At 53.0% G+C, this 27,055-nt stretch overlaps 2 protein-coding genes and 1 non-coding gene across 5 annotated transcripts in view; all 3 read right to left on the reverse strand.

Annotated features, from left to right (window-relative positions):
- Positions 1 to 758: 758 nt before the first annotated feature.
- Positions 759 to 6,702, reverse strand: CRYBB3 (crystallin beta B3). Its single transcript, XM_031442937.2, has 5 exons — positions 5,730 to 6,702; positions 4,245 to 4,363; positions 3,143 to 3,275; positions 2,221 to 2,363; positions 759 to 1,069 (listed from the first exon to the last, which is right to left on the reverse strand). Exons 1-5 carry the CDS (start codon positions 5,802 to 5,804, stop codon positions 904 to 906), a joined length of 636 nt encoding a protein of 211 aa, XP_031298797.1. The 5' UTR covers positions 5,805 to 6,702; the 3' UTR covers positions 759 to 903.
- A 1,619-nt stretch (positions 6,703 to 8,321) lies between these two features.
- Positions 8,322 to 27,055, reverse strand: part of KIAA1671 (KIAA1671 ortholog) — a 115,393-nt gene continuing 96,659 nt past the window's right edge. For 2 of the 3 annotated variants that reach the window (XM_064481121.1, XM_064481120.1), the window contains exons 3-8: positions 24,391 to 24,646; positions 21,533 to 21,707; positions 19,699 to 19,823; positions 17,652 to 17,794; positions 15,793 to 15,875; positions 9,476 to 14,575 (exon numbers count right to left, since the gene is read on the reverse strand). In XM_064481121.1, the coding sequence (XP_064337191.1) occupies positions 15,797 to 15,875; positions 17,652 to 17,794; positions 19,699 to 19,823; positions 21,533 to 21,707; positions 24,391 to 24,646 (778 nt within the window). In that variant the 3' untranslated portion in view covers positions 9,476 to 14,575; positions 15,793 to 15,796. Of the gene's footprint in view, positions 14,576 to 15,792; positions 15,876 to 17,651; positions 17,795 to 19,698; positions 19,824 to 21,532; positions 21,708 to 24,390; positions 24,647 to 27,055 lie in introns of all 3 variants that reach the window. The other variant, XM_010992334.3, reaches the window with a different exon arrangement.
- On the reverse strand, positions 17,410 to 17,483 carry TRNAG-ACC (transfer RNA glycine (anticodon ACC)). The gene has a single exon. It is a non-coding gene; the product is annotated as a tRNA-Gly (tRNA).

A 27,055-nucleotide genomic window follows, 5' to 3' on the forward strand; every position in this document is an offset into this window, starting at 1 on the left:
TCAGAGCAGAGTTCTCAAACCATCACCCCTCATCCTTATACCCTGCTTTCTTGTCCTTAGCCCTCTCCATCTCCTGATGTCCTATTCAATATTTACTTGTTCATTTATGTTCTGTCCTTCTCATAGAACGTGGGCACCGTGAGGGCGGGACTTTGTTTTGTTCACTTGCGTGAACTTGAACAGGGCCTGTCATTTGCTGAGTAGGTTGATGAAAATCGAGGCTGGCAGAGAGACGGAGTGGGGAATGATGGATAGATGGATGGGAGAGAGGAAGGATGGATGGAAGGATGGGTGAATTAATAGGTGAAAGGAAGGGTATGGAGGGATGGAGGATGGATGGATGGACAGGGGGAGGAATGGATGGAGGGATGGAAGGAAGATATGGGGGGAGGGAGGGAGGGAAGGATGGTGGATGAACGGACCTGTACGGAGGGATGGAAGAATGAATAGAAAAATGTGCGGGTAGAAGGAGGGATGGATAAATCAATGAGAAAAAACAGAAATATGGAAGGAAGACTAGAAGGATGGACGGATGGACTGGCAGATGGAGACACACACAGGCCGACAAACACAAGATCAGGGCAGGATGTGCATGTGGACTGATAAGGACTGGAGGCTGGAGCAGGAGAGCGGCTCACAGCCCTCCCGTGGGGCTCTCAGAGCCCTCAAGCCCTGGCCCCCCCCCCCCCCGGTATTCTGCCCCTCCCGCGGGCTCTACCCGGGCCTGGCCCCGTCAAGAAGTGATGCGGAGGAACATGGCAGGTCGGGGACCGGCCCCAGGCTTTATTGAGCAGATTCTGGGGAAGGGTGGCCAGGCAGGCCCTCACCCCGGCCCTGGAGCCTCCTCTTCTTGCCCTCGCTGCCCCCCAGGGCGGGCCTGGGCCACTGGGGCCTGGGCGCCCTTCAGCTGCTGAGGAAGCAGCCCCGTTTGTGCCACTTCTGGTCGCGGATGCGGCGCACGGACTGCAGCTGCGGCTGGTTGGCGTCCCACTCGTTCCAGTGGCGGTACTCGCCCCGCTCAAACACGTACTGGCGCCCGCGGTAGCCGGGGAACTCGTAGCCAACCCACCTGCGGGGACACCGAGGCTGGGGTCAGCACGGCCAGCCACCAGTGTCTTGCCTCCAGCCAGACCGAGTCTTTTAAAGCCAGCACCTGACCATGCTCTCTCTCCACCTGCCTAAGTCCCTCCTTGGACCCCCAGTGCCCTTGGGATGAATTCAAACTCAGCCCTGCTCACAGGATCCCTCACTAAACGCCTCTAGCCTCACCTCTCATTCCTTCTTTACACCCCACACTCCAGCCTGCCTTATTCTTCTCTCCCTGAACCTGCATGTCTCTGAGCCTTTACACATGCTGTTCCTCCTGCCTGGAATGCTTTTCCTTGCCTCATCCTTATTTCATCCCCTCTTTCATTACCATCCTTTACATCTCAGTTAGGTTATCTCCTCCTCCAGAAAGCCCTCCCTGATTCCCCCAGGCTGAATCAAGTGCCTCATCAGGACTCCCAGAACATCCCCCTTTACAATCCTGATCACAGTGAATTGTGAATACATATTTCCCTCTCTCCCTATCAGACCGTGAAATCCCTGAGGGAGGAGTTGTGTGGTTCTTGTTGCCTCCGTGCCCTGCACATCACAGATGTTCAGGAAACAGTTGCTGAATAAATTATTATCAGGAAGAGGTGGCACATTTCAAGGCTCCACCCCTAGATCACAAGCCCCCAAGTGAGATGTAGTCACTGACAAAGGGAAGATGATCCTATGGTTGCATTAACAGAGATATCAAGCCTAGAAGGAGGGAGGTGATGAGCCTGCTCTCCTATGTACTACTCAGGGCACACCTACATATATGCTGGGCCCCCTGGTAAGAAGGACAAGGACTATGAAAAGGAAAGATAATAAGAGTTCAAAGGCCTAGGGATGTTCAGAAAAGGAGTGAAGGCTTTGATGGAGACAGGTAGGTGGAACATATTTCACTTAAGTCAAGGCTTCCTGGGAATCCAGTGGTTCAAAAGTGCAAGCAGTTGAACACCTGGGGCTCTTGAACGGGGCTTTGAGCAAGGATGATGCAGGAGCACTGACTTGAATGAAGGGCCTGCAGACCCAGAGGAGCAGAAATGTCAACTGTGTAGGAAACTGTGAACAGAGATTCCGTTTGGAGCCAGAGGCGAGACTAACTGGAGGACAGGGCAGGGGCAAGAGTGGGGCTGGGTCCCTTACGTCCCGTTGATGGCCCGGACGCTCGCCACACGGTCCTGGAAGCCATGAGCCCAGAGGCTGGGCACATCATCGTCCACGATCTCCATCTTGCGGCCACTGAAAGCTGGGTTCTCAAACAGATGCAGCTTGTGATCCGGGCCATCCTGGGGGCAAGACCATGGGGTGAACCGGTTGCTCCCATGCCCGGAACAGGGTCCAGGGAGGCTCCAGATGCAGGGGAGTCAAGTCACCACAAAATAACCCCCAGAGCTGGCCTCCTTAGGAATCTCAGAGCCAGAGAGCCACCAAAACAAGGAAGGGGGGTGGGTGCGGAAACTTTCAGGTCCTGTTAAACGCCATCATTTAGCAGATGGGGAAACTGAGGCACAGAGAGGGTGGCAGGAGACCAGAATTATTATTAATGTAGGAACATTCCCTCTTTATGAAACCAGATTCTGAGTTGGTGTGCCCAGCTGTCCGCCCCCGATCCCTCCCAAGGAGCATCTGCTCTGTGACAAGGAGGAAGGGCCGGAGCAGTGGCTGAGTGTGGGTGCAGTAGTGGGGACAGAAGAGCGACATTGTAAAGTGTCACCGTGGACCGAGCCTCTTTCAGGTGTTTGAGAAACACAAGTAAAGGACCGGAGCTGGTTTTGCAGTTATTTCTGAAGCTCTTTTCCAGGCCGTGTGTCTTTGACTGGACCACGTGGCTCATAACTTTACTAGGGTTACAGAGGGATGTGCCAGTGTCCTGCTGGCTAATTCAAGATGAAAATCCTGGTCTCCTGACCCCCCAGCCCAGTGCCCATTCAATAGCCAACTTCCTGTCCCACACCACCATTTAGGTCAGAAAGAATGAGGGCTTTTCCCAGGCCACGTCCACACCAGCTAAGCCCCTGGGCTGAGCTTGTGACAGGAGCATCTTGCTGCCAGGAGCTGTACTCACAATGTGCAGAGGCCGGAGGGACAGGAGGCTGTCACTATGGTGGCTGTTGGACCAGGCGTCCCAGCGAGGGTAATCCCCCTTCTCCAGGACGAACTGCTCCCCGCGGAAGGCCCTGCACTCAAACGCCAGCCACCTGCAGGAGGAGAGCGGCCTGGGTGACCTCTGCTGCCCTGAGGGAGGACCCAAGTCTAGTGAAGGGGGGGGTGGCGAAGAGCTGCCGACCTTTGACCCCACACACTCCCTCCAGACCTACTATGGACCCCTGGTCCTGATATCGAGGGAGCTACTAGGCCATACTGGGAGCTGAGACTCTGAGCCAGAAAATCATCCTGGGAAATAATATTGAAAATTTATTTCATGTGCAGCCTCTGTGTAGGCTGCTCAGAAACGTTTTGAATGCAATGCCTGGTACACGTAGGTATTACGCAGCCAACTCCTCCTCCTCCTCTTCTTCCTTCTCCTTCTTGTTATTATTATTACTATTATGTTGTTATTATTTATGTGCATCCTTCCATTCATTTTCACAGAAACTCTTTCTGAAGGTAACCCTTGTTGTCCCCAGTTGACAGACGAGAAAACAGAGGCCCAGAGGGTGAAGCACCCCACCAGGTTCACCCAGGTGGTTAGTGCCAGAGCCTGGACTTCCCACCTGAAGACGAGAATTCAGGGTCCAGCTGGGATTCCTGCTTGTCACGTGCACACGAACGGGACACTCAACTACTCCAGCCTCAGTTTCCTCATCTGTCAAGTGGGGCAGTTGTGGGGATTCAGTGACATAAGGCACGTTCCATTTGAGGTGGTATCATTACTATTAAAATTATAACCATTAAATGCCAGTAGTCTGGCACTGAGCTAGGTGCTGGGGTGTCTTCCTCTGTCCTCTCTCCCCGGCGCCCCTGCTACAGATCCCAGTGATGGAGAGATAGAAGAATTCTAAGAGAATCACAATTCAATGCTGTCATTTTACAGGTGGGAGAAGTGAGGCCAGAGATGGGGAGGGAGTTGCCTAAGGCCCCACAGCAGATCTAGAGCTGGGTCCTGGACCTCCTGACCCCCAGAGAGCTCAGGGCTGTGAGGAGGGGCCGGGGGCCCAGGTACTCACGGTCCCGACTCCACTTGGATGGAGCCCACTTTCTCCAGCAGGCTTTCCGTCAGGTTGGGGCACTCGGCCGAGAGCTCGCACCGCTTGCCCTGGAAGTTCTCCATTTCGTACACGATCACCTGGAAGGGCAGCCTCCTGAGTGTCCCACCTTGGCGGGGGGTCCCAGCCTCAGCCCCTGTTCTGCCCAGTCCTTAGGGTGTTCTAGGGAGGTACCACCATCCACTCCATCAGCTCTGCTCTTTACAGGCCTGAAGCCAGCACGGCTGCAGGCCTGCCCTGCCCTCTGGTGGCCACGGAGGGGAACACCTCCAGGAACCTCAATTAAACTAGGGATTGCAACTCGGCTATCTGGCTGGAGTCAGTGCAGAATCCAGTAAAGCGGAATGACCGAAATGACCATTGGGAAGACTGTAGGGAAATAAAGCCGCTGTGGTCAGGAGGGATTGTGGGCCCTGTTCTAAATTTTTTCAAGAGAAGCCAGAAATCTGTACTATTTCCTTAGGATGAAATTTCTCCCTTTAAAAAGCCCCTTGCAGGACAATTGAAACCCCAGTTTGCAACAGTTGACTTCTGCCTGTCCCTAAACCTCAGTGGAAGGAGTTGCAAAGGCTGAGGAAGGTTTTGCCTCCTTCACCTGCCTAGAAGCACAAGCTGTCTCTGTAGAAGGTCCCTGGGGAACATCGGCTCTGGTCATTTTATAAGAAGGGTCAAGGGAGGCTCAGAAAGGGTCCTGGGCTGCACAGCAAACTAAGTGGAGGCACCGGATTCAATAAGTCAGCCGGCTCTTTTCTCCCGAGCACATATGTCAAAAGGAGCCAGGAAGGTCCGGCAGTGATACCCAGTTCCCAGTGGGCAGCTGCCTCTGGGCATTTGCCAAGGCCCACCGGGGTCACTAGACCAACCCTGCGCTCTCCCAGGAGGGAAACAGAGGATCAGGCAGGAATCAAGCCCAGTGCCAGGCAGGCTCTTCCCTCTCGGTATCCCCCACTCTGGTTAAAGCCCCTAGTTTTACCTCCTTTGTCAACTCAGCCTCAGACCCCAGGATAGTTTGGAAAGGACAGCGCCAACAAACCCCAGCTCTCGGATTCTCCATTAGCTGGCCATGGTATTTAGCTCTCACACCAGCTCCGGGGACTAAGTCTGGATACTGTTCCCATTTTAAAGTCGGGGCTGTTGAGGCCCAGAGCGGGCCAGGAACTGAGGCAGGAAGGAGAGTCAGCGCTGGGTCTCCTGAAACCTCTGTGCCCCACTGGAACCGACAGGGTGTGGGTGATGGGTTCCATTTTGCAGACGAGGACACAGAAGAGGAAGGATGCAGCAGAGCCAGGACGTGAGTTTACAGCAGAAAGCTGAGGACTCCTCCTGGTCCCGGCTGGCTGGAAGGGCTGCTGCTCCTTTCTGGAGAGAGGTGGCCTGGCCAACTTGGCCCCGAGGACCAAGAGCAGCCCTGGGCCCAGAGCCGTCAGAACCCCTCCCTCCTGGTACCTTGTAGCTGCCTCCGAGGCCTCCATGACTCTTGCCAGCGGCAGCCTGCTCCGGGGCACTGTGCTGCTCCGCCATCCTGCCGGGAACACCTGTGGCTTCAATCAAAGGAGAACGGGCGAAACCAGGTGTCGATGTGATTGGCGTCGAGGCTGAGCTACAGAACCTGGCTGCCTCTGAGATGAGGTCATTACTCACAACCTACAGTCGGTCGTTCAGTCACTCAGCAAACATCCACGGAGCTCATACTAGGGACCCCAGGGACGGGGACAGGGGGATCAGGGCCCCCATTTTACAGAGGGGAATCCCAAGTCCCAGGGAGGTGAGGCTGGGATTGGGCCCTTCCTTGCACCCGGAGCTCTGTGCGGACACGGCACCTCCAGACCCCTCCACTGGGCTTCCTCCACTGGGACATCTCCCACTTCCGCACCCCAAGCAGTAGTCTTTTGTTCTCTGATTACTTCATTTGCCAAAGGTTTCGTGAGAACCTAGTTGGTGCCTGGCCCTGTGCTGGCTGACAGGGATGAACAGAACAGAGTGGTGGCAGATGGACAGACAGATGGACATCTAGAGAAGGCATGGGACACCCCCTCCAGCCCCGTTTCTCTGCATTCAGTTATTCACTCCCTATGTGTTTCTGGAGGACTGACTGTGTCCCAGTCACTTAAAGAGACACAGTCACAAACGGAGCCCGGCAGACAGACCCTCATCCCTAGGCGCTGTGCCACACAACACCCAGCCTGCAGCGGTCACGTGCAAGGATTCTCATGATGCTGCACACGCAGACACACGGGGCAGTTTTCCTGTTTGGCAGCATACACACGGGCACACACACACTCACACAGGCTCCCACGGTCATTGGACACGGTCACTTCCCACCTGCTGCACAAACACAGCCTACCCCTCCACTCCCCCGCACACATGCATGCCCACTGCAGACGTCCACAGTGTCCCTAGGGAACCACAGCTACACCCCACCCCTGCTGCCCAGCCACGCCTCCTGCACCCCCCACTCCTGGGAGTAGCTACTCTGGACACGGGCCCAGTGATGCACGGCCCACGGGTTGTCTGCCTGCCCGTGTCCAGCCTCAGCAGGAGGCCTCTCAGGAGATGTGGCAGCCCTCCAGTTTGCCCGCTCCCCTTCCCCAGCTCTGCTCAGTCTTTGCAGCCCTCCTGCTGGAGCTCCAGCCCAAGGGCTCGACCCTGGCCTTGGTGGCTGTCCTGGGCCCTCGCTCTCAGCTCCAGCCCTCAAGTTTGCGCAGGGGGCCAGCCGAGCATGCCCCTCTGGGGGCCACCTGCCCCTCAGTCCCCGAATCCCAGAGTGAACCTGTTGCAGTCGCCTTGGGAAGAACCGAGGGGTCGCGCCGTCTGCAGACTCAGCCTGCTGCCGCAAGGTGCGCCCTATTTAAGGGCGCTTTCTGACAGCCCAGCACATCCTGGCTTGCTGAGGCTGCGCCCTGTCTGCCCGATTCCGCTCGGGCCATTTCATCCCAATAGCAGGGCCAGGGAGGCCCCCGTGCCTGTGTGTCCTCAGCCGTGGCCTCTGGTTACTTCCTGGGGGGCAGACAGACCACATCAGCTCTGTGGGCAGCCCGACAGCACCGGGAGGGGGGCTTCAGGGCGGAAAGCTCCCCAGGGCCCCCCAACTCCCTTTCCTTGTCTTCCTGTTGGGTGCGTGGCATCCTTGCCATGGCGCCAGTGCCTGAAGCCAGGGGCCCTGGAATCTCTCCATCTTCCCATGTGCCATGTGGCCTAAATGTTAAGTCCAATGACCCCAAAATACCCTCCACATTGGGTGTTAGTCCTTCCAGCCATTCCCACGGGAAGTTGTAACAGACCCAGCAAAGACGCATCTTCTTAGACATACACACATACACACAGACAGTCAGACAAGGACGTTTTTCACAGAGCTGTTTCAAGTATGAAAGTATTGGAAATCAAGTAGAAATCCAACAATAAATGTTGGTAAAATAAATTATGTTGATAATAAAAAAAATAACAATTATCAAACATTTGCTATGCCAGGCACTATGAGACTCACTCGTCTGTTTTGCAATCTTCAAAAATGTCTAAAGCATGTGCTTAACATTACCCCTATATTGTGAATATTTCCAGCAGTCAACTGAGTTGCATTGGTGATTAAAAAAAAGATTCAGTTTCTTTATACAGAAAGCATATATGACAACAGTATAGCACAGGAAATTATATTTAGTAACTTGTAATAACCTATAATAGAAAAGAATATGAAAAAGAATGCATTGCTTTTTGCTATGAATCAACTATACTTCAATTAAAAAAGAAAAAATATATAAAAAGAAGGCATATACAAATAACAGTGACCATTTATTGAAGACCTACTATGTGCACTGCACTCTGCTAGCTTCACAAGCATTGTGTTCAGTCCTCATGCTGCCTTCTCTAGGGGAGGAATTCAGATCCCCACTTTATAGAGGGGGAAACTTGAGTTCAGAGAGGTGAAGTCACTTACCCAGGGTCACACAGGAGAGAGAAGGAGGGGCTGGCCTGCTCCAGGACCCAGGTCTTAGCCTCAACAGAAATAAAGATGATCATGACAGTCGTCTTATTTATGACAAAAAAAAAAAAAAAATCCAGGCATTGTGTGTGTGTGTGTGTGTGTCTAACAAAGTAAAACTTCACCCGTGATAGCTACAGAATTCTCCTGCTTTTAGGCCATTTTGCTTTTATGGAAGACCTATGTTAATTAGTACTTGTTTTCTCTAACCGAAAGGAATCTGGAGAGATTTTTTTTGCTTTTATGAAAAAAGGCAAAAGGTGAAAATCACGTTCAGCGTTCATTTTACAGCGAGCCCGGTCAGAGGCAGGACCCAAGACCCCTGTACCCCTGGACATGTGAGTGACAGCTGGACTCTGGAAACAGGTGGAGCTGGGTGACCTTGGATGACTTACTGAAAGTCAGAGCTACAGCCTCCTCACCTGTGAATGGAGATGCTTACTCCAACCATTGAGAGATGAGGAAAGCAAAGCACTCATTTTTGTTACTTTATTACTTCTACTCACTGAAGATCCCTCCTACTAATGACCATTTCAGACAAGGGGCTACTTCCTGCTGGTGCTCATGGAAAACACAGCTGGTTTCAACCCTTTAACCTGGGATTCAGTGGCCACTTGCGGGGACTCTAAGGGGAAAGTCAGTGGTGGGGACAGCCTATCAGGTGTGACTCCCCCCACTATCAGTTCCTTAGATCCTGAAGACCTACTATGTGCCCAGATTCTCAACTAGTCGGCACTATTGCCATTTGGGGCTGGATCATTCTTTGTGATGATGGATTGGGGAAGGCTGTCCTGTGCAGTGTGGGATTTTACCAGCATCCTTTGCCTCTTCCCACTAGTTGCCCTTGGCAATGCCCTACCCCACTGTGATAACCAAAAATGTCTCCTGTCATTGCCAGTTGATGTCCACAGGGGCAAAATCCACCCACCTGAGAACCGCTGCCTTAACCTTTTGTCCACTAATGTCGCCGTCACCACCCCTATTTTGGAGAATGGTGGGGGTTCAGAAACACCTCGGAGTCAGAATGAGGATTCAACCCCACGTTGTATGGACATCCTGCTTTGTGTCCACGGGGCCCCTCTCCCAGGACCCCCGCTACGCCCTCCCGCTGCCTGGCCCCCAGCTCAGCACAGAGGAGAGACTGACTCAGCTGGTGACAGGCATGCGTGCGTGGGGCCGCCCATTCATCCACACACCGACACGCCCACTTCTCCAGTGCAGCTCGCGTCAAAGCTTTATTTGCTGTTTTCGTAGTCTGAATGCAACATCTTTGTACATGCAGAGGTCAGTTTGTTTCAGGGCAGTCGACCAGACTCCCAACTGCTCTTCTGTGCGCAGGAAACCTCTTTGCAGTTACAAAATATAAAAGCACTTGTAGACATCCAGCACTCTGTGAGGTCCGGGAAGCCCCCGTTTGTTTTAATGTTAAAAATATAGGTTTCTCTAGATGAATTCTCAGTCACACGGTTAGAGACCCTTTCTGGGATTGGATAAAGTGCCTGCCCCTCGACTGCCTTCCGTTCAGAACTCTGAGAGCCTGTGAGTTCATAAGGCAACTACAAGGAGCCCAGCTGGCAGGAGGCACCAACTGTCCTGCACCCAGGACTCGCGTTCCCATCATGACTCAGATATCCGAGGAAGGGACCCCGAAGAAAGGTTAGGAAAACAGAGTGTCGTACGTATGTATATTTCCAGCTTCCCCATCTTACAAAGCATTTTGAGGACTGTAATTATCTGGGAAGTGCATGACTTGTGGGCTATGATTTAGGAAACACCATGGTACAAAATATCTTCCATACATGATGGATGACTTTTGCGAGCCCCCTATTTACAGGATCTATAAGGCTGCGTGGGAGATCATTAAAAAGCTCAAATTCTTCTGCAGACAATGGCATCACTTTTCTTTAAGCAGATGTGACGCCACTGGAGATTGTCATAAAAGCGCCAGGGCTGATGCCTTAGATGATGTGGCACCAGGTGTGAGGGTAACAATTTAAGGAGATTCTGGGAGGACAAGGGAGGGGACTGCGAGGTTCACCTTGCCAGAAATCTCAGGCTGACTTTCCAGAACTAACCTGGCTTTCTGGCCCCCTCCCTGCACGTATCAACACAGACAAAAGAAAGAAATCTCTGGAGAGGTGGTGGGGCCAAGGGAGACACAGATCGGCTAAGACCCGGCACATCCAAGCCCACTTGCTTTCTGTGTGGCTCTACATTTCCAGACCCTGGGCTTGCCCAGAAGTCCAGCAGGGTGACTCCTAGCAGCTTCTCAGCACAGGGCTCGGATCCACCCCTCTGTAAGGGGATGGAGTGCAAGGTGGATCTCCTATCAGACGTGGAGTGGGTCCTGCCTCCTTTAAGTGGCTCCCCCCACCTTAATACTGTCCCTTCTACCCCATGGAATCAGATGCCATGGGCTTTTTTTGGGGGGGTTCCTGTTTTAGCACTTTTTGGAGGAGGAAAGACCCAGAGGCTAAGAAGTCTTTGTTACTGTAGTGACTCTCAATGGCTTAAATTGGGGGGATGGGGTGCAATTCCCAGTGGATAATGCTTTTTCTCCCACCTCCCCGCAGACCTCGCCCTGAAATGCCACTTTACATCGAGGCAACAGTCATCTCACTTCTTATACGAAGGGACAGGGCTGTGTGGGAGGGGCCTCAGGGGTTGAGGAGGAGAAGCAGAAACTGCGGAGGGAGAGGTTGCCTTGAGAGCCCTCTCCATGGGGGGGGGGGGGCTCCGTCTTCCATGCAGGCCCGAGTCACCTGTAAGAGTTCTGGAGGTGCTCCGACCGCACGCCTGTGGGTGTCTCGCTTTGTAATTATGCCTAGCTCCTGGGGCAATCCGGGGGCATCGCGATGAAAAATTGCGTAAATGGACGAGGCAGCTGTCAGCACCAGGTGGGAGCAGCTGAGGTCTTCTTCCGGGAAGTCATGCCTAAAGTTTTTCCAAATCCCCTGGCAGCCTCTAAGGTATAGGACCTCAGGCTTAGGCTTATTTCTACTCTTGCTCCGTGGAGATACCTACACTTGGCCTCACTTCCAAAGGAAAACACATTTGCTTGAAAGTACATGACTCAGCTTGTCCCCTGCAAAACCTCCCCCATCTGATTGTCCTTTCCCCGAATCCTCGATGACACGAGGCTGTCAGGTCAGTGTCACTCAGAACCTCCAACGTTCTAAACACCGCGAGGCTTCTGTTCCACTGGAATTTCTCTGGTGGCACTGAGGGAGTCTCCACAACACTGATTTTGGAGGCCACGCCATGGAATTTTACAGGCCAAAGGCTTCTGTTACATTAGGCAAGGGACTATGAAGAAGGGGGTCTACTGGAGGGAAAAAGATACAGACTTATCAAAAGACCAGCCATCAAAATGCTGATGTGCAAAAGGGGTGTGGGGAGGCGGGGCAAGGAAAGGAGGGAGAGAGAGAGAGATTATACTTTAAAAAATCACCCATCTTAGTTTTGATGCATTCTGTATAAAACTCTCATTTAAAGAAAGCCAAAGGCCCAGGGGAGGAGGGCTGGATGAGGGCAGGTGACTTAATTGCATACAAATAATTAAGGCATAGTAAGTTACTTTGAAAGGAGACAGATTTCCAAAGGTGGCTCCAAGCAAACTCAAGAAACTAGCACGCAACCCCTTGCTTAGCCCCCCAAGAGCTCACCCAGTTTAGACAGAGGAGAAATAAATAACCCACTTGCCCAGCTATCTGCAGAGGCTCCGAGCATCAGCTGCAGCTAACTTCATTGCATGGGTCATCGTCACGGGAGGCAGAGGTCACAGGAGCCAGAGCTCACGGGAGCCTGCATTAAGTGGGCCACTCCTGACCCACTGTGATTGTCTGCAGTGGAGGGACGAGGCTACTGTGGTCAGTTCCGAGGGGGGTGGACTTTGTACGTCCTCATCACCAAGGAATTAAATGGATTTTGAGTTCCAAGCCAGGTGTGGGAGGTTAGGTAGAAGATCTGCAGTTCAATCTCGTTTTCAAGTGTTTTTCTTTCCTGTTGGGTGTATCTAGGCTGAAACATGACTCATTCAAAACTGAGCGTTTTGCACGGTGAGTGTCAACGTACTAACCAAACAGAGCAGGTCACTTCCTACTGCCTAAGGTGGTACCGAGGGGCCCTCTGCACCTTGAGAAAGACAAAGAAAGATGGCAGTCAAGAAAAGAAGTTGGGTCTTTTAAAGGGAACCTGCTGACCCAGAAAGCCACTACATCAAAACTGAAATAAAATGTGAACTGGATCTTTAAAAAATAAGAAAGAAAAATCAACTGATTAAATCCCTCAATGGCCAGAGAGAACGGACTGGCCACTAACTCAGGGAATGAAGAGAAGACAAACCATGATCAAGCAGGGCCAAACCTGCAGACACAGAAGCATGAGGCTTCCAGATGCACAAGGCTGGGCAGGTGAAAGGCTCCAAAAATTGCCCATCCAGTGGCCAAAGCTCAGTAGACAGGATTCGGGGAGGTGGGGGGTGGGGTGGGGGTCGGGGGGGGGGGGGGCTGCAGTCGCTGTCCGTGGTGCTGGACCACAACTCCCCACGGCCCAGGCGTTTGCCTTAACCTGGAGAGACAGGATTGGTCTCCATCCTGTCACCCCCAAGAGACAGAAGAGGTGGTGAGGGAGATAAGGGAGGAAGAGGAACTGGGGAGACAGATGGAGACTCTAGGAGAGGTGGCCAGGGAGAAGGGATGCAGGTTTTGACACCATTTGCAAAGAGCGGATTTATCAAAAGAGATTTTTCACCTCTGGGGAAGTCTAGTGCCGGGCACAGATCCATTAGGAAACTCAGCCCCAGCACCCCTCAGCAGTCAGAGGCTGCCCTGCGAACTGTCCAAGCATCTTTCTCACAGATGGGTGTCTCCTGGGCAAGGTTGGCACAAAGTTTATGGCAATTCCAGGCATGGCGGGTGGGCCAGCCATCTCTGAGATGTTTGCTGGAGCCTTGGGCTTAAGAGGTGGGGGAGGCTGGTGTGGAGGATTTCCAAAAAAAAAAGGGACAGAGTAGATAGTGGCTGGAGACCCCAGAGGTCTTGGAGATTCCTGGGAATGAGCTTAGAGTTGGCAAGAAAAGAAGAGGCGAGGCAAGCCTACACTTGGTCACCTGGCATCCAGCATGTCTGTCCAGAGTCCCTGGCCTGGGGACTAGGAGGCTCCCCTCCAGAAAAGGACTTTAAGCAAGACTCTCCTTTCCTGCATTTTGGACCTAGAAAAAGCACCTGGTCAGGTAGAACTCGGGGGAGGGTGGGTAGAAAGAAGAGGTGAGAAGAAACAAAAAGTACCCCTCATTCACATGTTTGCTCTGAGACCAACTGGGGGTAGTTCTTCCATACCAGCAGCTCAGGTCGCATTCAGAGAAGGACTTTGGAGAAAGTCTCGGGGTGTGTCTGATGTTTGAGAGAAAAAGGCACTGCCATCTGGGCTGCAGTTTTTGAACCCTTGAGGCCAAGGGACAAAGGTCACCCCATAGACATCAGAGCTCAAATGAAAAGGAACCAGAAAAATGTACACAAGGGTGACAATGAGAATTTTTTAAAAGCTTAGGTAGGGATAAGAGAACCTGAGATGATTGGATACTTCAAGCAAACTATTCACACACCTCTGCTCCTGCTCTTTAACAGAAAAACATGTATACATCTCCAATTTCAAAGAAAGTTGGCTAGATTATTGCTTTATCACCTTCTAAAGCAAACGAAACATGACGTACGATGGAACAGGCCAGCTACACACACAGCCCCACTGGAAGGAGGAATACACTTGAAAGACCGAGGGTGGGTGTGTTGAAAGAATCTTCGAGAGGGAGAAGGATCTTGCCAAAAAAGCAATCAAACCCCCTAGCCTGGTGGTACTGCCTTGGGCCATGGTCACAGCAGGAAATGAACGGTTGCGTTTTCCTTGGGAACATCCTTTCCAAAAAGAGCGGCCCTGGGGGCGGGGGGGAAGAGGCCCAGGGAGACGGTCCAGCCTTACATCTGTGTTCCTGGAGCTGCTGCAGGGGTCTAAAACGGGCAGAAGTGCACATTTTTACGTTAAAAAAAAAAAAAAAAACAACCCACAAAACCGCCAGCATGGACATTTGTGGGCCGCCTGGCTTCTTTCCCAGCCGGAAGCGCCGTCCGGGGAGACAGTGCAAGTGCTCGTGGAGGGAGAGCCTGCCTGCCCCGATCCATCCGGGAGAGCCTGCCGAGGGGCGGGGGCCCTGGGCCGCGTTCTCCACCAGGCGTGCACAGGCGGGGACCGCAGCAGCGTGACCTTGTCTTCGGGTTCTGACAGTTAAGGCTTGTTCATCAGACGTGGCAGCGTCCCCTGTCTGGAGAGGAAGGGACAGTCCTGGAGTCCTGGCCCTCCACCACTGAGCCTTTTCTGGTAATCCCCAATTCGCCCCCTCCTCCAAGCCACAGGCCAGGAAAGATGACTGTTTTTGCTTTTGAGGGGTGGGATGAGGAAGATGGTGGGCAGCTGGATACAGCAGAATGAAGGTAAGGTTTAGAATGAAGTCAGGGTTCCAGCCTCAGTGTCCTCAAATGGATTGCCGGAGGCTTAACTGAGATATCACGTGCACAGCACCGGATACCCACAGATGAACACCGGCTCTGATCCCTTCCCCAAAACGCTTGAGCAGAGATTTACTGGGGAATTTAGAAAATTTTTTGAATTTATTATATACATATATATAGAGAGATATATATGCTTACATACATATATGTAAATATTATGTAACATATAATAGATACATATATATTAGGCAACACTGCCATAATTAAGCATTTACAATAGGCCTGTAGCATAATGTATGGATATTCACATAAAGCCTAAATAGCATTGTAACAATGCAGGTCAGGTTTTGTCACTAAGTGAGGGATGGAAATGCTTTGTTTTCGAGCCTTCTGGATTTCAGGTTTGTGGACAAGGGGTGGCGGGTCTTCTGGGCTGCTCGGAGCAGAGCTGACTTTTGCGGCGCTCCTCCCCTGGGAACTTACAGGCATCACTCCCGGTGCGTTCTCAGGGAGCTCTGGGGACAACTCGGGGACATGGGTGCACTACCCCATTTTACAGATGGGAAAACTGAAGTTCAAGACACTCAGTTGTTTGGGATCTACACCAGGGCATGTGTAATTGTTTGATTTTTTTTTTTAATTTATTTTTTTCAGAGTAATTTTCAATGATACAAGTTGTAAAGGAATGTGGAAATCGGGGACCTTTCAGATTAAGCTGATCTTTGATGTTCTGCCTGTTCATTTTATGAAGGGGGACTGAGAAGCAGTGAGAAAGGGCGGGCCAAGGGCATGAGAGCAGAGCCCACGCCCTGTGCACCCACCCCGGGCCGTCCAGCTGTGTTTATTCCCCTGCAAGGAAGCAGATGATCACCACCCTCTTTACAGGAACCCAGAATCCCCTCACTCAAGTTTCCCCTTCTCTGTCGTAGGCTACAGCATCCTAAGGCTCTGAGCCTTTGCCTCCCGGCCCCAGTTCCCTGCTCCTCGGACTGCAGGCTCTGTCTGGGTCTCCCCTCAGAGCCCCTCATACCTGCTCAAGCCTGATTCTCATACAGGCTTTGCCTCTTCTTGGATTTCAGCTCCTTTAGCCACTGGGGAGAGGGCTCTTCTGATCTGAAACCACAAAGGCAATGGGAGTCACGTGTAAGCCTGACCACCTGTGCAGAAGTGGGGGCTGAGCTGCACCCCCCCTGGAGGGCTCAGGGACATTGCTGACTGGCTGAGGTTGGGGTGGGGGTCTGTGAAGAAGGAAAGGTCCTCTGGGCAGATAGGGGTCTGGCCACCCCAAGCAAGCCTTGCCTGACGGTGGAGGCTCAAGAGCAGACCTCCTGTTCTGGGGGGGGGGGGCTCCAGCCCTGGAGAAACGCTGGAGCCCTCCGTGGACTCCAGAGCAACTCCAGCATTCCCAGAGCAATAGAGGCACCATCTCAGCCACTGCCCTGTCTCTCTCTCTCAACTTCCTGCCCTTCTGCTTCCCACAGCCCACTCTGTGCTCCGATAATACGCCCTGACTGCAGTGCCGGGTTGCACCAGGCCTCCGGGCCTTTGCACGTGCTGTGACTGTGGCTACCTCTTTGTCTGTCATGACCCAGCTCGGGCATCCCCTTCTCTTCGAAGCCTTTTCCACACCTTTCCTCTTCAAATCTAGGTTATGAACCCTTCTTCTGAATTTCTCTATCACAGGGAGTCAGAGAGTCAGACAGTAAGCATTTTCAACTTTGAGGGTGTCTGTGTCAACTAGTCAAGCCCGTGTTTGTATCAGGGAAGCGGTGGCAGACAATCCTTAAATGATGGCTGTGTGCCAATAAAACTTTATTGACAAACACGGACAGTGGGCTGAATCTGGCTTGCGGGCTATGGTTGGCCAACCCCTGCTCTACCGCAGCACTTATATCACAATGGCGGTACCGTGAACGACCCCTAACTTCTACATGTTCACAGTACTCACAATACGAACTTCACTATCCTTGACTGAGCGCATCCACAAGCCAGCGCCAGTGCAGAGGGCTTTACACATGCTTCCTCGTTTCATCCTCATGACCACCCCGGAAGGCGAGGATTAGCCAACCCACTTTGCAGATGAGGAAACTGAGGCTCAGAGAATGGCTCTGAAAGCCGCACAGCTGGGATGAAGCCCTGGCTGTGTGATGTTAGAGCTGCGCTCTTTAACCTTCACCGCCAGCTGCTGCCCTGTTCTGGGCTGGGCTCATCTCTGCGGGGAGCAGACCTAGTCTGGGAACGGGGCAGCTGCTTCCCCAAGGGCGGCTGAATTAAGTTTATCCCGTTCACCCGGCTGTGCCCTTTGGTCCCTCTTCCCAGGTATCCTCACTCCTCCTGAGACAGAGGCCCTTCCCTGCGGGGTAAGAGTGGGAAGAATGCCTCAGTTTCCCCATCGGTCTGGAGAGGGCTGGACTGGAGCAGTAGTTTTCCAACAACGGAGCCCTGGACATCCGTGCAGGGTGTGAAGGAAAGGGGGAAGGACTGGGGCCCGCTGGCCTGGTTCCTGGCCCCCTGCCCCAGGCTTGTATGTGTGTGTATGTGTGTGTTTTAACATTCAATTTCTACATATTTAATTTTATTAAAAAAAATTTTTTTTGGCTTGTGTTTTTGGGGGGGTGGTAATTACGTTTATTTATTTAGTTTTTTTTGGAGGTGCTGGGGATTGGAACCCAGAGCCTCGTGCACGGTAAGCACACACTCTACCACTGAGCTACACCCTCCCGCCCCAGCTTTGTGTGTCTGTAAGATGTCAGAGGGCCCAGAACTTATGTGAACAAAGTTCTACAATGAGAGAAAACACAGAGGTGAAACTCGTTCCGCCCAGCGCCAGAACCCAGGCAAGCCCCTCCCCAGAAGTGCAGCCTGAGTCTCAGCCCCAGGACCCCTCACCTCTCATCCTTGTCCACGCTGGAGGGGAGCACACGACTGCCCAGCCCCCCGGGCTGGAAGGGGGACTTGGGGGTCTTGGGCTGGGGGGCCCAGCCAGGGGTCTCGCTGGGACTGTCCGCCTCTGGCTTCTTGTGCAGCTGGGCCTGGAGAGAGAAGACAGTGGAGTTTGTAAACCACCTTTGGTCTGGGGAAGGGTATCATCCTATGGTACTGTCACTGCATGGGGACGATGGGGCTCCTGGCATCTGAGTGGACCCAAGCAGCAGACACAGGGGCAGGGGGAGGACACTGCCTGACCTTGGACGCCATAAAAAAAACGGAGGTCAGGCTTGTGGTCCAAGTGACCATCTTTGACCACTGGGATCAACCATCAAAAATCTGCACAATCACAGTATCTTTGGCTGAAAAGCCACCATTAACCCGTCTGCTTTAGTTCCCTGAGCACCCAAAGTGGAGACAGCAGCCGCATCTTACAGGCAGGGCCCAGCTCTATTAAGCTCCTGGCTCCGTGAATACAAGTAAAGTGAGGTTTCTGACCATCAGATTCCCACGGGGAAAAGGCAGGGTGGATTCCACCATTTCTGGAGGGCACGTCGGGAATGGAATGACTCAGAATGGTGTGCATGGATTCCTTTGGGAGCCCAGGGGTGTGGCGGTGGCAGGTGGCACCTGTCTCCGTGGAAATGCTGGCCCAGCCCCCGGCAGTAGTGGCCATCGCCACCGTCCACCCGAATGCTTCTGTGCACTGGGCCCCTGTCGTCTGGACTCCACCAGGCGTGAGTTATAGGACACGTGGCTTTCTCCATTTTTTTTTGATAGAGGAGTAGCTGAAAGGTCAGAGGTCGAGCAGTTTGCCCAAAGTCACACTGTTTTCAAAAACTGGGATTCTGCCCAACTTCAACCCCAGGGCTCTTCCCAGGACGAGACCGGCAGCCTCCGCCCCGTCCCGTGAGCAGGGCCTTCCTCTGCCTGCCGTGTTAGGCTGCCCTGGAAGACAGCCTTTGTTCTGATGCTTAACAAAATAAGCCAGAAAACCTCTGGGCCGGGCCAGTGGCTGCAAGATGTCCACGTTTCAAAGGCCTGTAAAGCCAGTGACAGGGACAAGCGTGCATTCGCTGCTTACTGATGGTTCATTCTTGCTGGAAATGACCTGAAAAGCAAAGCCGTGGCAAGTTCGTGGCCCCCGACGGGAGGCTTCCTGATCAGCACAGTGTCAAGCTGAGAAATTCCACAAACAACCAGCTTCTTTGTCTCTTCTTCAATAAAATGGGAGTAAAGGGCTGCCTTTCTTCGGGCTGCTGGGGCCCAGAAGAGGGGGTAAAAGAGGCTCCCCCCAACTCAGTACCCCCTGCATCCCCAGGCTATGTGAGATGCTTGGGGGAGCTGAGGGTGGGGAGAGGGGAGACAGCCCAGCCCTGGCTCAGGAGCCCACAGTCCAGTCGGGACTGCGGTGTCATTCGAGAGAATGTGATGTGGTTCTAGTGCTGGACTCCCCCGTCCTTTGGAATCGAAATGATCATTTTCCCTGTCTACCCCCTACCCCCGCCCCCAGCACCCCGGATTCCTCAAGGACAGAAGGCTGGGTTGGTTCACTCCTGCTTCCCCAACATCCGGCACTGGGCGTGATGCCTCAGGCGGAGCTCAGCCCCCTGCACAGATGCGGACATCGAGGCTGACCTAGGAGACCGAACTGAGCCGCAGGTCTGGGGGCTGAAGGAAGGCAGAAGGTGGAGATTCAGAAACAGGGGGTCACTAGAGAAACGCACATAAAGTCAGTACTACTGTTCACAGCACCGGGCCAAGGTCAATGTCCTGGCCTGGTAACGTGCCATGGTCACGGGGGGCACTAGCACTGGGGGAAGCGGGCTGAGCAGGGCTACACAGGTACTCTCTCGCTCTATTTTTGCAATTCCTCGGGACTCTTTGACTATTTCAAAAATGAGGCAGGGAGGAAGGGAGGGAGGAAGGAGGGAGGAGGGTGAGAAATCCGGGGCCTGTGTGTTTTGCAGCCACCGATGAGCGCAGCTCTGGGCATGAGGTCTGGTACCTTCAGTGCTGCCGGGTCCACTCCTGGAAACACAGGCATCCTCTGGGGTCGGCTGACGGGTGTCCTCTCAGCCCGGGGTGGCTTCTCCTCCTCATCTGACTCTTCTTTCCTGGGGGATTTCTCTTCTGTTGCAAAGAAAAGGGCACTGAAGTCACTGGGAGCCACCATTCTGGGGCCTCTGTGCCAGATCCTTTGCACAGACAATCCCTCATGCAATCCACACAACGGGCATCATCGGCCCATTTTACAGATGAGGACAAACTCAGGTGCCTTATGGTTGACAGTAAGGCAGGATGGGTCTGCTCCTGGGAGAGGCCCAGACAGACCCAGCTCCTGGGCTCCTGGCTCATTCCAGGTCAGGGAAACAGAAGGAAATCTCTGACAGAAGTAGGGAAGGAGACGGAAACGCTTTCAGCCAACAACACATGGGGGTCATGGTCTTAGAAGAGGATGGGGAGGGCTTCGTGTGTCTTGCGGACCGGCTGCCCAGAGTTGGACCAGGAAAGCACTTTTCATCACTGGGACTTGACCCCATCACTGGGCTCCAGGTGAGACTTCTGGGCGATAGACTGCCTGGCCCCCCTCTTCCACGAGTAAAGGGAGAGGGGAGCCAACCTCCTGGAGACCCAGCTGAGGGCTTAGGCACAGTGAGAGGAGGGAGAAGGGGGCGGAGATGACCAAGGCTGGGTCCTCTGGAGCCCCCAGGCCAAGTAAGGACTTCGGCCATGTTCACAAGGTGTATCCCCCGGCTTTCCCCAGCCCTTGGCCAGTTACTCAAGGATGCTGGGAACCAGAAGGCTGCTGTTACACTCCAGTTGGGAGTAATTATGTGCTTTTGCCCTCACTCTGGTCTTTCCTTGCTCCAGGCAGCTCTGTGGAATTTGGCTCGGAAAACCAAGAACGTGTGCAGGGAGAAGTCTCAACCTAGATACTTAAACCTTTCCTTTAATAACAGACATGAGATGGGAGTGTTTTATCTGGTCAGAAGCTACACTCTTCACCCAGCCCAGAGCCTGGCCTGATGCCCTGCTATTTGCCACGAGCAAATCCCAAATGAACAAAAGCCCCTACAATGTAAACTAAAGACTGCTTATGCATAGAGCAGAGAGGTCACCGGCTATGGCTGCCATTCTTCTTAAACCCCTTCCCTGGCTCTCCACCTTCAGATCAAGTCTAACTCCTTAGCCAGGAATCACAACTCTCCATGAACTGGCCCAGCCTTTCTAGCATGACTCCTGCTATCCTTGGCTTAGGCAACCCTGCACTGCTTAGACAGACCCCCCTCCCTGCCACACCTGCAGAATGTTCTTTCCACACCTCTGCCCCTTTGATCCTGTTGATATTTCCATCTGGCTTACCCTCCTCTGGCTAATTCCTACCTAGTCTTTAAGATGTGGCTCAGGTTTTGACATGGGGTGCAGCCAAAGAAGTCCTTAGAGGAAAATGTATAGCCTGATATAATTTATTAGAAACCCCAAAAGACTGATAATAAATGAACTGATCTTCCAACTCAAGAATCCAGAGAAAGACTGGCAAACAAATCCAAAGAGAGGATAAGAGTGAATTTAACAAGGGTAAAAGCAAAAACAGTGAAATCCTGTGAAATTGTGTCTCAGTCACTTACAACCAACCTGCAGAGCCCCAGTGAATAGATCACCCTCAAAATTTTTCTTCCCTAGTTTCCAATAAGCTCCTGTGCGATGAGAAAGCACAGTTCCCTATGTTGTTGTGTTCTAATATCCTGCAGCCTTCAAAGTCAGGCAGCTCTCCCCAGGGTTTAGCCTAAAGCCCCCCTGCCACTCAGCGTGCTCTCTGTGGAGGAGACGGGGCATACCTGTGGAGTCCTTGAACATCCATGTGCTGTCGGCCTCCTCCTCCAGAGGAGACCTGCTCTCCGACTTGCTGACCCGGCTGCGCCGGAGGGAGTGGGAGATGGGAGCCCGGCGGCGGCTCCTCTTGCTGAGCTGCACCCGGGTCTTGAGGGCACTTGAGTCGAGGACTGAGGTTTGCTGTGGGAGCAGCAGGGAGGAGGAGGGGGAAAAGCACGGGAAACATTAAATGGAGGCAGCAGCCAAGGGAGGTGTGCGTAGCTGCGACACACAAGACGCTATTTAGGTGGTATGTGGGCTGGCATTTCTGCATTTTAACAGAAACCTAACGCCCCGCGCCTGAATTTCTCTGTGAAACATACCACGTGTGCTGATTCCAGGGAGCAAATGAACTTGAGGGCCCACCTGGTGCCTAAAGTATAGAGGGCACACAGTGGAGATGCTTTTCCCTTCCTGATGACACCATATGGGCATGTGAGCTATGTAACATCATGTGAGCATGTACGTAACAAACATTTGTTTGTTGAATGAATAACTGAACACGTCATCTGGCTAAATCCTTACAACAACCTATTCCACACAGGGTCCACGAGCTGAGCGCTTCTCAGTGTGCTCCTTCTTCTACCCACAATGCCTCAGGGTGCAGTTGGGGGGTGGGTAGAGCAACCTGCTAAGTACTAGGCATTGGTTTTTAAGCATCACACTCTGAACAGAAGCAGGTGGAGAGTCAGTGACGGTTTCCAAGGTCACCACCTTTCACACTGAAAGGGCTGGGGGCAGACCACCCAGGTGGGCCCAGCAAGGAGGTGGGGCAGCCACTGGCTCAGGGACCTCCCAGGAGATGGAGCTGAAGGGCTTAGAGCTCTGGGTTCAAACCCTGCTCCGTTCAAATCCTAGCTGTGTGCCCTCAAGCAGGGGACTTGCCCTCTCTGAACTTGGGTCTCCCCGTTTGTAAAAGTGGACAATAATAGTACACCCCTCCTGGGGTGGCTGAGAGAAACCAGTGAGCCCAGGGGTGGCAAGTCCTGGGTCCCAGCAGTGCCCGACCGAGGCTCACGGCGGGAGCTGTCCCCACAGGGCGCTTCTCTCTTCCTGGCCGGCTCAGGTCCTGGCAGGAAATGTCGGATTCTTCCTCTCACATCCACTTTGGAGAAATTCTGCCGCCTGGGGCTTTTTCAGTTTGCGATGATGAGCCAATTTCAGTGAATCATTTCGTGGAGTTGGTAAGTGACAGACACCCCACTGGGGGTGGGAGGAGGGAGCTGATATTTGTACAGCTGTTTCCCGAACTGGCCACGATGGTGTCCAGTGCGGGGACCTGTGTGGGGCTGGTGGGAGCGGGGGAGGGATGGAAGTCACAAAGGGTGCACCGCCCCCAAGAGGACAGCACACATCTCCAGTTGTCACCAAATAGAGCTGGTGACTCAGATGCGGAGTAAGTGAGAGGGAACCACAGCAATGCAGGGGCTGGCCTGCAGGGGCTTGGCTCTGTTTTCCCAGGGCCGCCCTTGCAGCTTCAGGCTGGATCCCTTAGTGCCTTGCCCCACCTTTCAGCCTCCAAACGGCGCCCACGGGAGACCTGGGTATCACACAATCAGCTGGACCTGTGCTTAGGGCCACTAGCATTTTGATCACTCAGTGGCCACATCTGTTCCCTGATCTGCAAGAATGGGACAGAGGGATTTTGCCTCTTGGGCTCAGCATCCTAGAAGGTAAGTCTAGAGAATTATGCTATGGCTCAGGATGACATCATACAAACATGTAAGCTAGAGCAATGCCTGGGACATAGCTGGAGTGCAATAAATGTTTGTTGAATGAATAACTGAACACATCACCTCAATAACTCCTTACACGCCACACTCTGCCCACATTTATATAGTGGGATGCCCCAAAGGAGACTGGACTTGTGTCTTTCCCCATCTCTGTCCTTGTCTAGAGAGGCCAGCAAGAGACCCTGAATGTATTTAGGAAGGGGAATCCCCTTTGAGGCCCTACAGGAAGCCCCTTGACCCAAAACAGTGGTGTCCCTTCTCTGGGGGGCATCTGTGTAGCCATTGCTAAGAGTGTGGACATGAGGCTTTACTTCGGAGAGAGGATCCGTTTTAGATTTTGCATCATTTAGATGCTGCACCCTCAAGAGGGTGGGCAGATAGCCCTACTGTCAGGGAAGAAGCAAAATGCCCCCCCCCAATGTCTCAAGGACTGGAAAGGAAAACCTGCCTGACTCCTGCAGGGCGCCGCTACTGGTCTGGAAAAGGCAGGGGCAGGAGGCGGCTGGACCTGGGGGGATGGCATCCTGGGGGGTGGCTTTGCATGGGAGACCTGGGAGAGCTGAATTCTGGGGGCTGCTCATGCCTGACGGGGCCCTTACAGAGACTTGGATCCCCTAGCTCCAGGGACATGGTCCCACTTGGCAAGACCTTGGCGAGAAGCCCCAGCGGAATTGGTGTGAGCCAAGTCCAGACTGCACGCCCAGCACTGCAGACCTCAGGCGGGCTCCCCGCCCCTAAGGGTGAGAAGCCACACTGCCTGCTTTCCTAACTGGTGAGGGCTCAGCTCAGTTTTAATCTGAACACATGTGACTGTACTCAAGGCCTTTGAGCCCACCATTCTTTTACGAGTAGACGAGGAAGCCGAGGCTCAGAGACGTGAAGACACTTGCCCCAAGACACACAGCTGGTATGTGGCAGGTCCAGGCCACATGCAGCCATCAGGCCCATGTCGGACTGTGCCGTCTGCTCCCACCAGAGGGGGCCCTGGCACAGATTCTACCCCTGAAAGGGGCGATTCACTGGGAGATGCTAGAATGTCTCTTTAAAAAGAAATGACTGTTCCCAGCATGTGGTCCCAGTTACCGACTTACATCGATAAAGGAGAAGTCATCCACTGTCTTCACAGGGCAGGTGTCCAGAGGGGGCAGCCCCTCCATCCCATCCGTGGACTCCAGGTCGGTGCTCGATCGGTCCACGCTGGTGCTCCGCTGGTCCCTGGAGCAGTCGTGCTGGTCCCCGGCTGAGGTGACCTCCGTTTGGGAGGACAGGGAGGACAAACGGCTGCTGGGCGGCTGCTTCCGAGCCGATGTGGCACTGCTGTCGGGGGACGGGGACTCGGGGGCCAAGCTGCGAGAAAGGAAGGAAGGGAGACACGGTCAGGCAGGTTGTTTCAGAGAGCTGAATTTCAAGGGAAGGAAGCAGCAGAAAGAAGGGTGTAGGGTGTGCTTTATACGCCAGGAAACGAGACAGACAGAACATCCTGGGAGGAGAACCACTCCGGACACAGGTGGGTGCTGTGCATGCAGAACACCTGGACAGGTGCAGAGTGGGAGGAGTCAGTCCCGTCCCACTCAAGACTCTCTAACCCAGCACTGTCCCGTACAGGAGCTGCTGGTCACATGTAGCCACTGGGCCCTTGCAATGTGGTGAGCGACAGCTGAGATGTGCCGTGGGTTCAAAATACACACGGGATTCCCAAAACCTTGAGTGAAAAAAAGAATAAAATATTTCATTCATAACCTGATATTGATTACATGTTAAAATGATAGTTTTTCAGGTCTATTAGGTTCAACAGAATATACTGTTTTTTTTTTTTAAACCGAAGTATAGTCAGTTACAATGTGTCAATTTCTGGGGTCCAGCCTAGTGCAGCATATACTGTGAAAATGAATTTCACTTGTTTCTTTTTATTGTTCTGATGTGGCTACTGGAACGTTAAAACTGCATGTATGTCTTGAGTTTGCAGCTTGCGTTGTATTTCTGTTGGACAGCGCTGATGTTGATCAAATAATTACTACCTGTCACCAGCAGAAGGGCAGGAGACGGGGAAGCTTCTGCCTTGCTTCCTTCCTTCCCTCATCCATTCACTCCCTCACTGAAGACTTACAGAGCACTTACTACGTGCCGGGCCCTCTCCTAAGAACTGTCTCCACAATCTGATCTCCACAACCCTACGAGGTAGGATTAACTTCATGAAATGAAATATTAACCTCGCTGAAGATGAGGAAACCGAGGCACAGAGATGTGAAGCGGCTTCCCCAGGGGGGCGGACCAGACTCCAGAACCCACGTCCATGACCCTCTCCTCCTTTCGGAATTTGTTCCCATGATAATGTATTCCCAGCGCCACTTGGATAATTGGAACCACACAAGATAGAAAATTTATAAACAAAGCAAGCCATTAAATTAAAAAGGCTCCCTGCTCCTCCCATTAAAAAGATTCCAAAGTCAAGAGTACAGGGAAGCCTTACCCTGAGGACGGGGAGACAGGCACACCTGACACCACCTCCCCGATCGGCCCGGAAAGATCCCTGAACTGCACCCTGGGGCAGAACCTTCAAGCCCAGTGTACCGATATTTCACTGCAGGAACACAGCTATGCTTTTTGTCAGCTCTGGGAGGATTTTACTACTTGGAATAGGCGAGATGTTGGGGTGTGGGATGGGATTGAGGCAAATCCACAAAAAATGGGGGAAATGCCACTGAGGAGGCAGCAGGTGGCGCTGCTGCACAGGGCTGGGAGCACAGTGGCTCCTGGGCCTTTCCCAGGAGGAGGAGCCGCAGTACCTCTGGGAGACAGGAGGGGGCGATGCCAGGACAGGGGGGGTGATGCCACATCCCAGTGGCCACCTAAGATCTCACCTAGCTCCCTATCAGAGCTGGGAGGATGCAGCCCCAGAGGGAGAAGGGGAGTCCCAGAATCACACAGGGACAGCAAACCCAGGGCCCAGGCTTCCAGACTCGCAGTCCAGAGCTCCCGCAGGAACAGTCTAGTGAGATTCAAGTAAGCTTATCAACTAAACACAAATCATGGAGCTGCAAAGAAAACAAAAAGCCTCCAAAACAAAAAGGTACTGTAAGAAACCTGTACTTCCCTTTCTCTTTTTCTTACCCATTTCCAATTCCATCAGCCTCCACCCAACTTTAGTATCAATGGCTGCTATGGGTCATAACCCAGCAGAGGGATGTGACTGCTTCTGACTAGGGCGGGTCGGGGGGGAGAGGGAAGAGGAGGGGAGACATGCGTTTGAGTCCAGCTCAGCCACGGACACACCGTATCCACGGGCATGACACCCACAGATGAGAAAACTGAGTAACACAGTGACACAACTGCTGATTGGCCATGCTGTGCCAACCCGGGAACTTCTGACTTCAAAAGACCGTGTGATCCTGCAGCCCGTGGCGGGGGAAGGCGTGAGCTGAGAACACGACAGGTCCACCCTGGGGGCCCACGACGCTGCTACTGTGTTCAATCCCACCCAAGGGCGAGAAGAAAATTGTATTAAAAAAATGAACAGGTACAATGTATCAGGCTCCCCCTGTGTGCCTGGAAATATGCCAATGGCTGCACAGGTTACCTTCCTGACAGCCCCATGAGTCTCAGTCTTTGCCTCTGCAAAATGGGGTGATGGGGTTAAATGTTATGTCTCAGTGCTTACAACAGTGCTTGGCCTGTCCACTCAATAAATCCTGGCTGTTTTTACAAGCATCATTCCCTGTCTATGGAGGAGGAGTGTGGAATCTGGAAAACATAACT

This window comes from Camelus dromedarius, chromosome 31 (genome assembly GCF_036321535.1).
Source record: "Camelus dromedarius isolate mCamDro1 chromosome 31, mCamDro1.pat, whole genome shotgun sequence".
NCBI lineage: Eukaryota > Metazoa > Chordata > Mammalia > Artiodactyla > Camelidae > Camelus > Camelus dromedarius.

What these genes read in the sequence shown, in the direction of transcription:
- CRYBB3 (XM_031442937.2), bottom strand. Translation starts at nt 5,804, where the DNA reads ATGGCGGAGCAGCACAGTGCCCCGGAGCAGGCTGCCGCTGGCAAGAGT. An exon ending in GCCTCGGAGGCAGCTACAAG is followed by an intron (nt 4,364 to 5,729) that starts GTACCAGGAGGG and finishes CTGCCCTTCCAG; the next exon opens with GTGATCGTGTACGAAATGGA. An exon ending in ATCCAAGTGGAGTCGGGACC is followed by an intron (nt 3,276 to 4,244) that starts GTGAGTACCTGG and finishes CTCCTCCTGCAG; the next exon opens with GTGGCTGGCGTTTGAGTGCA.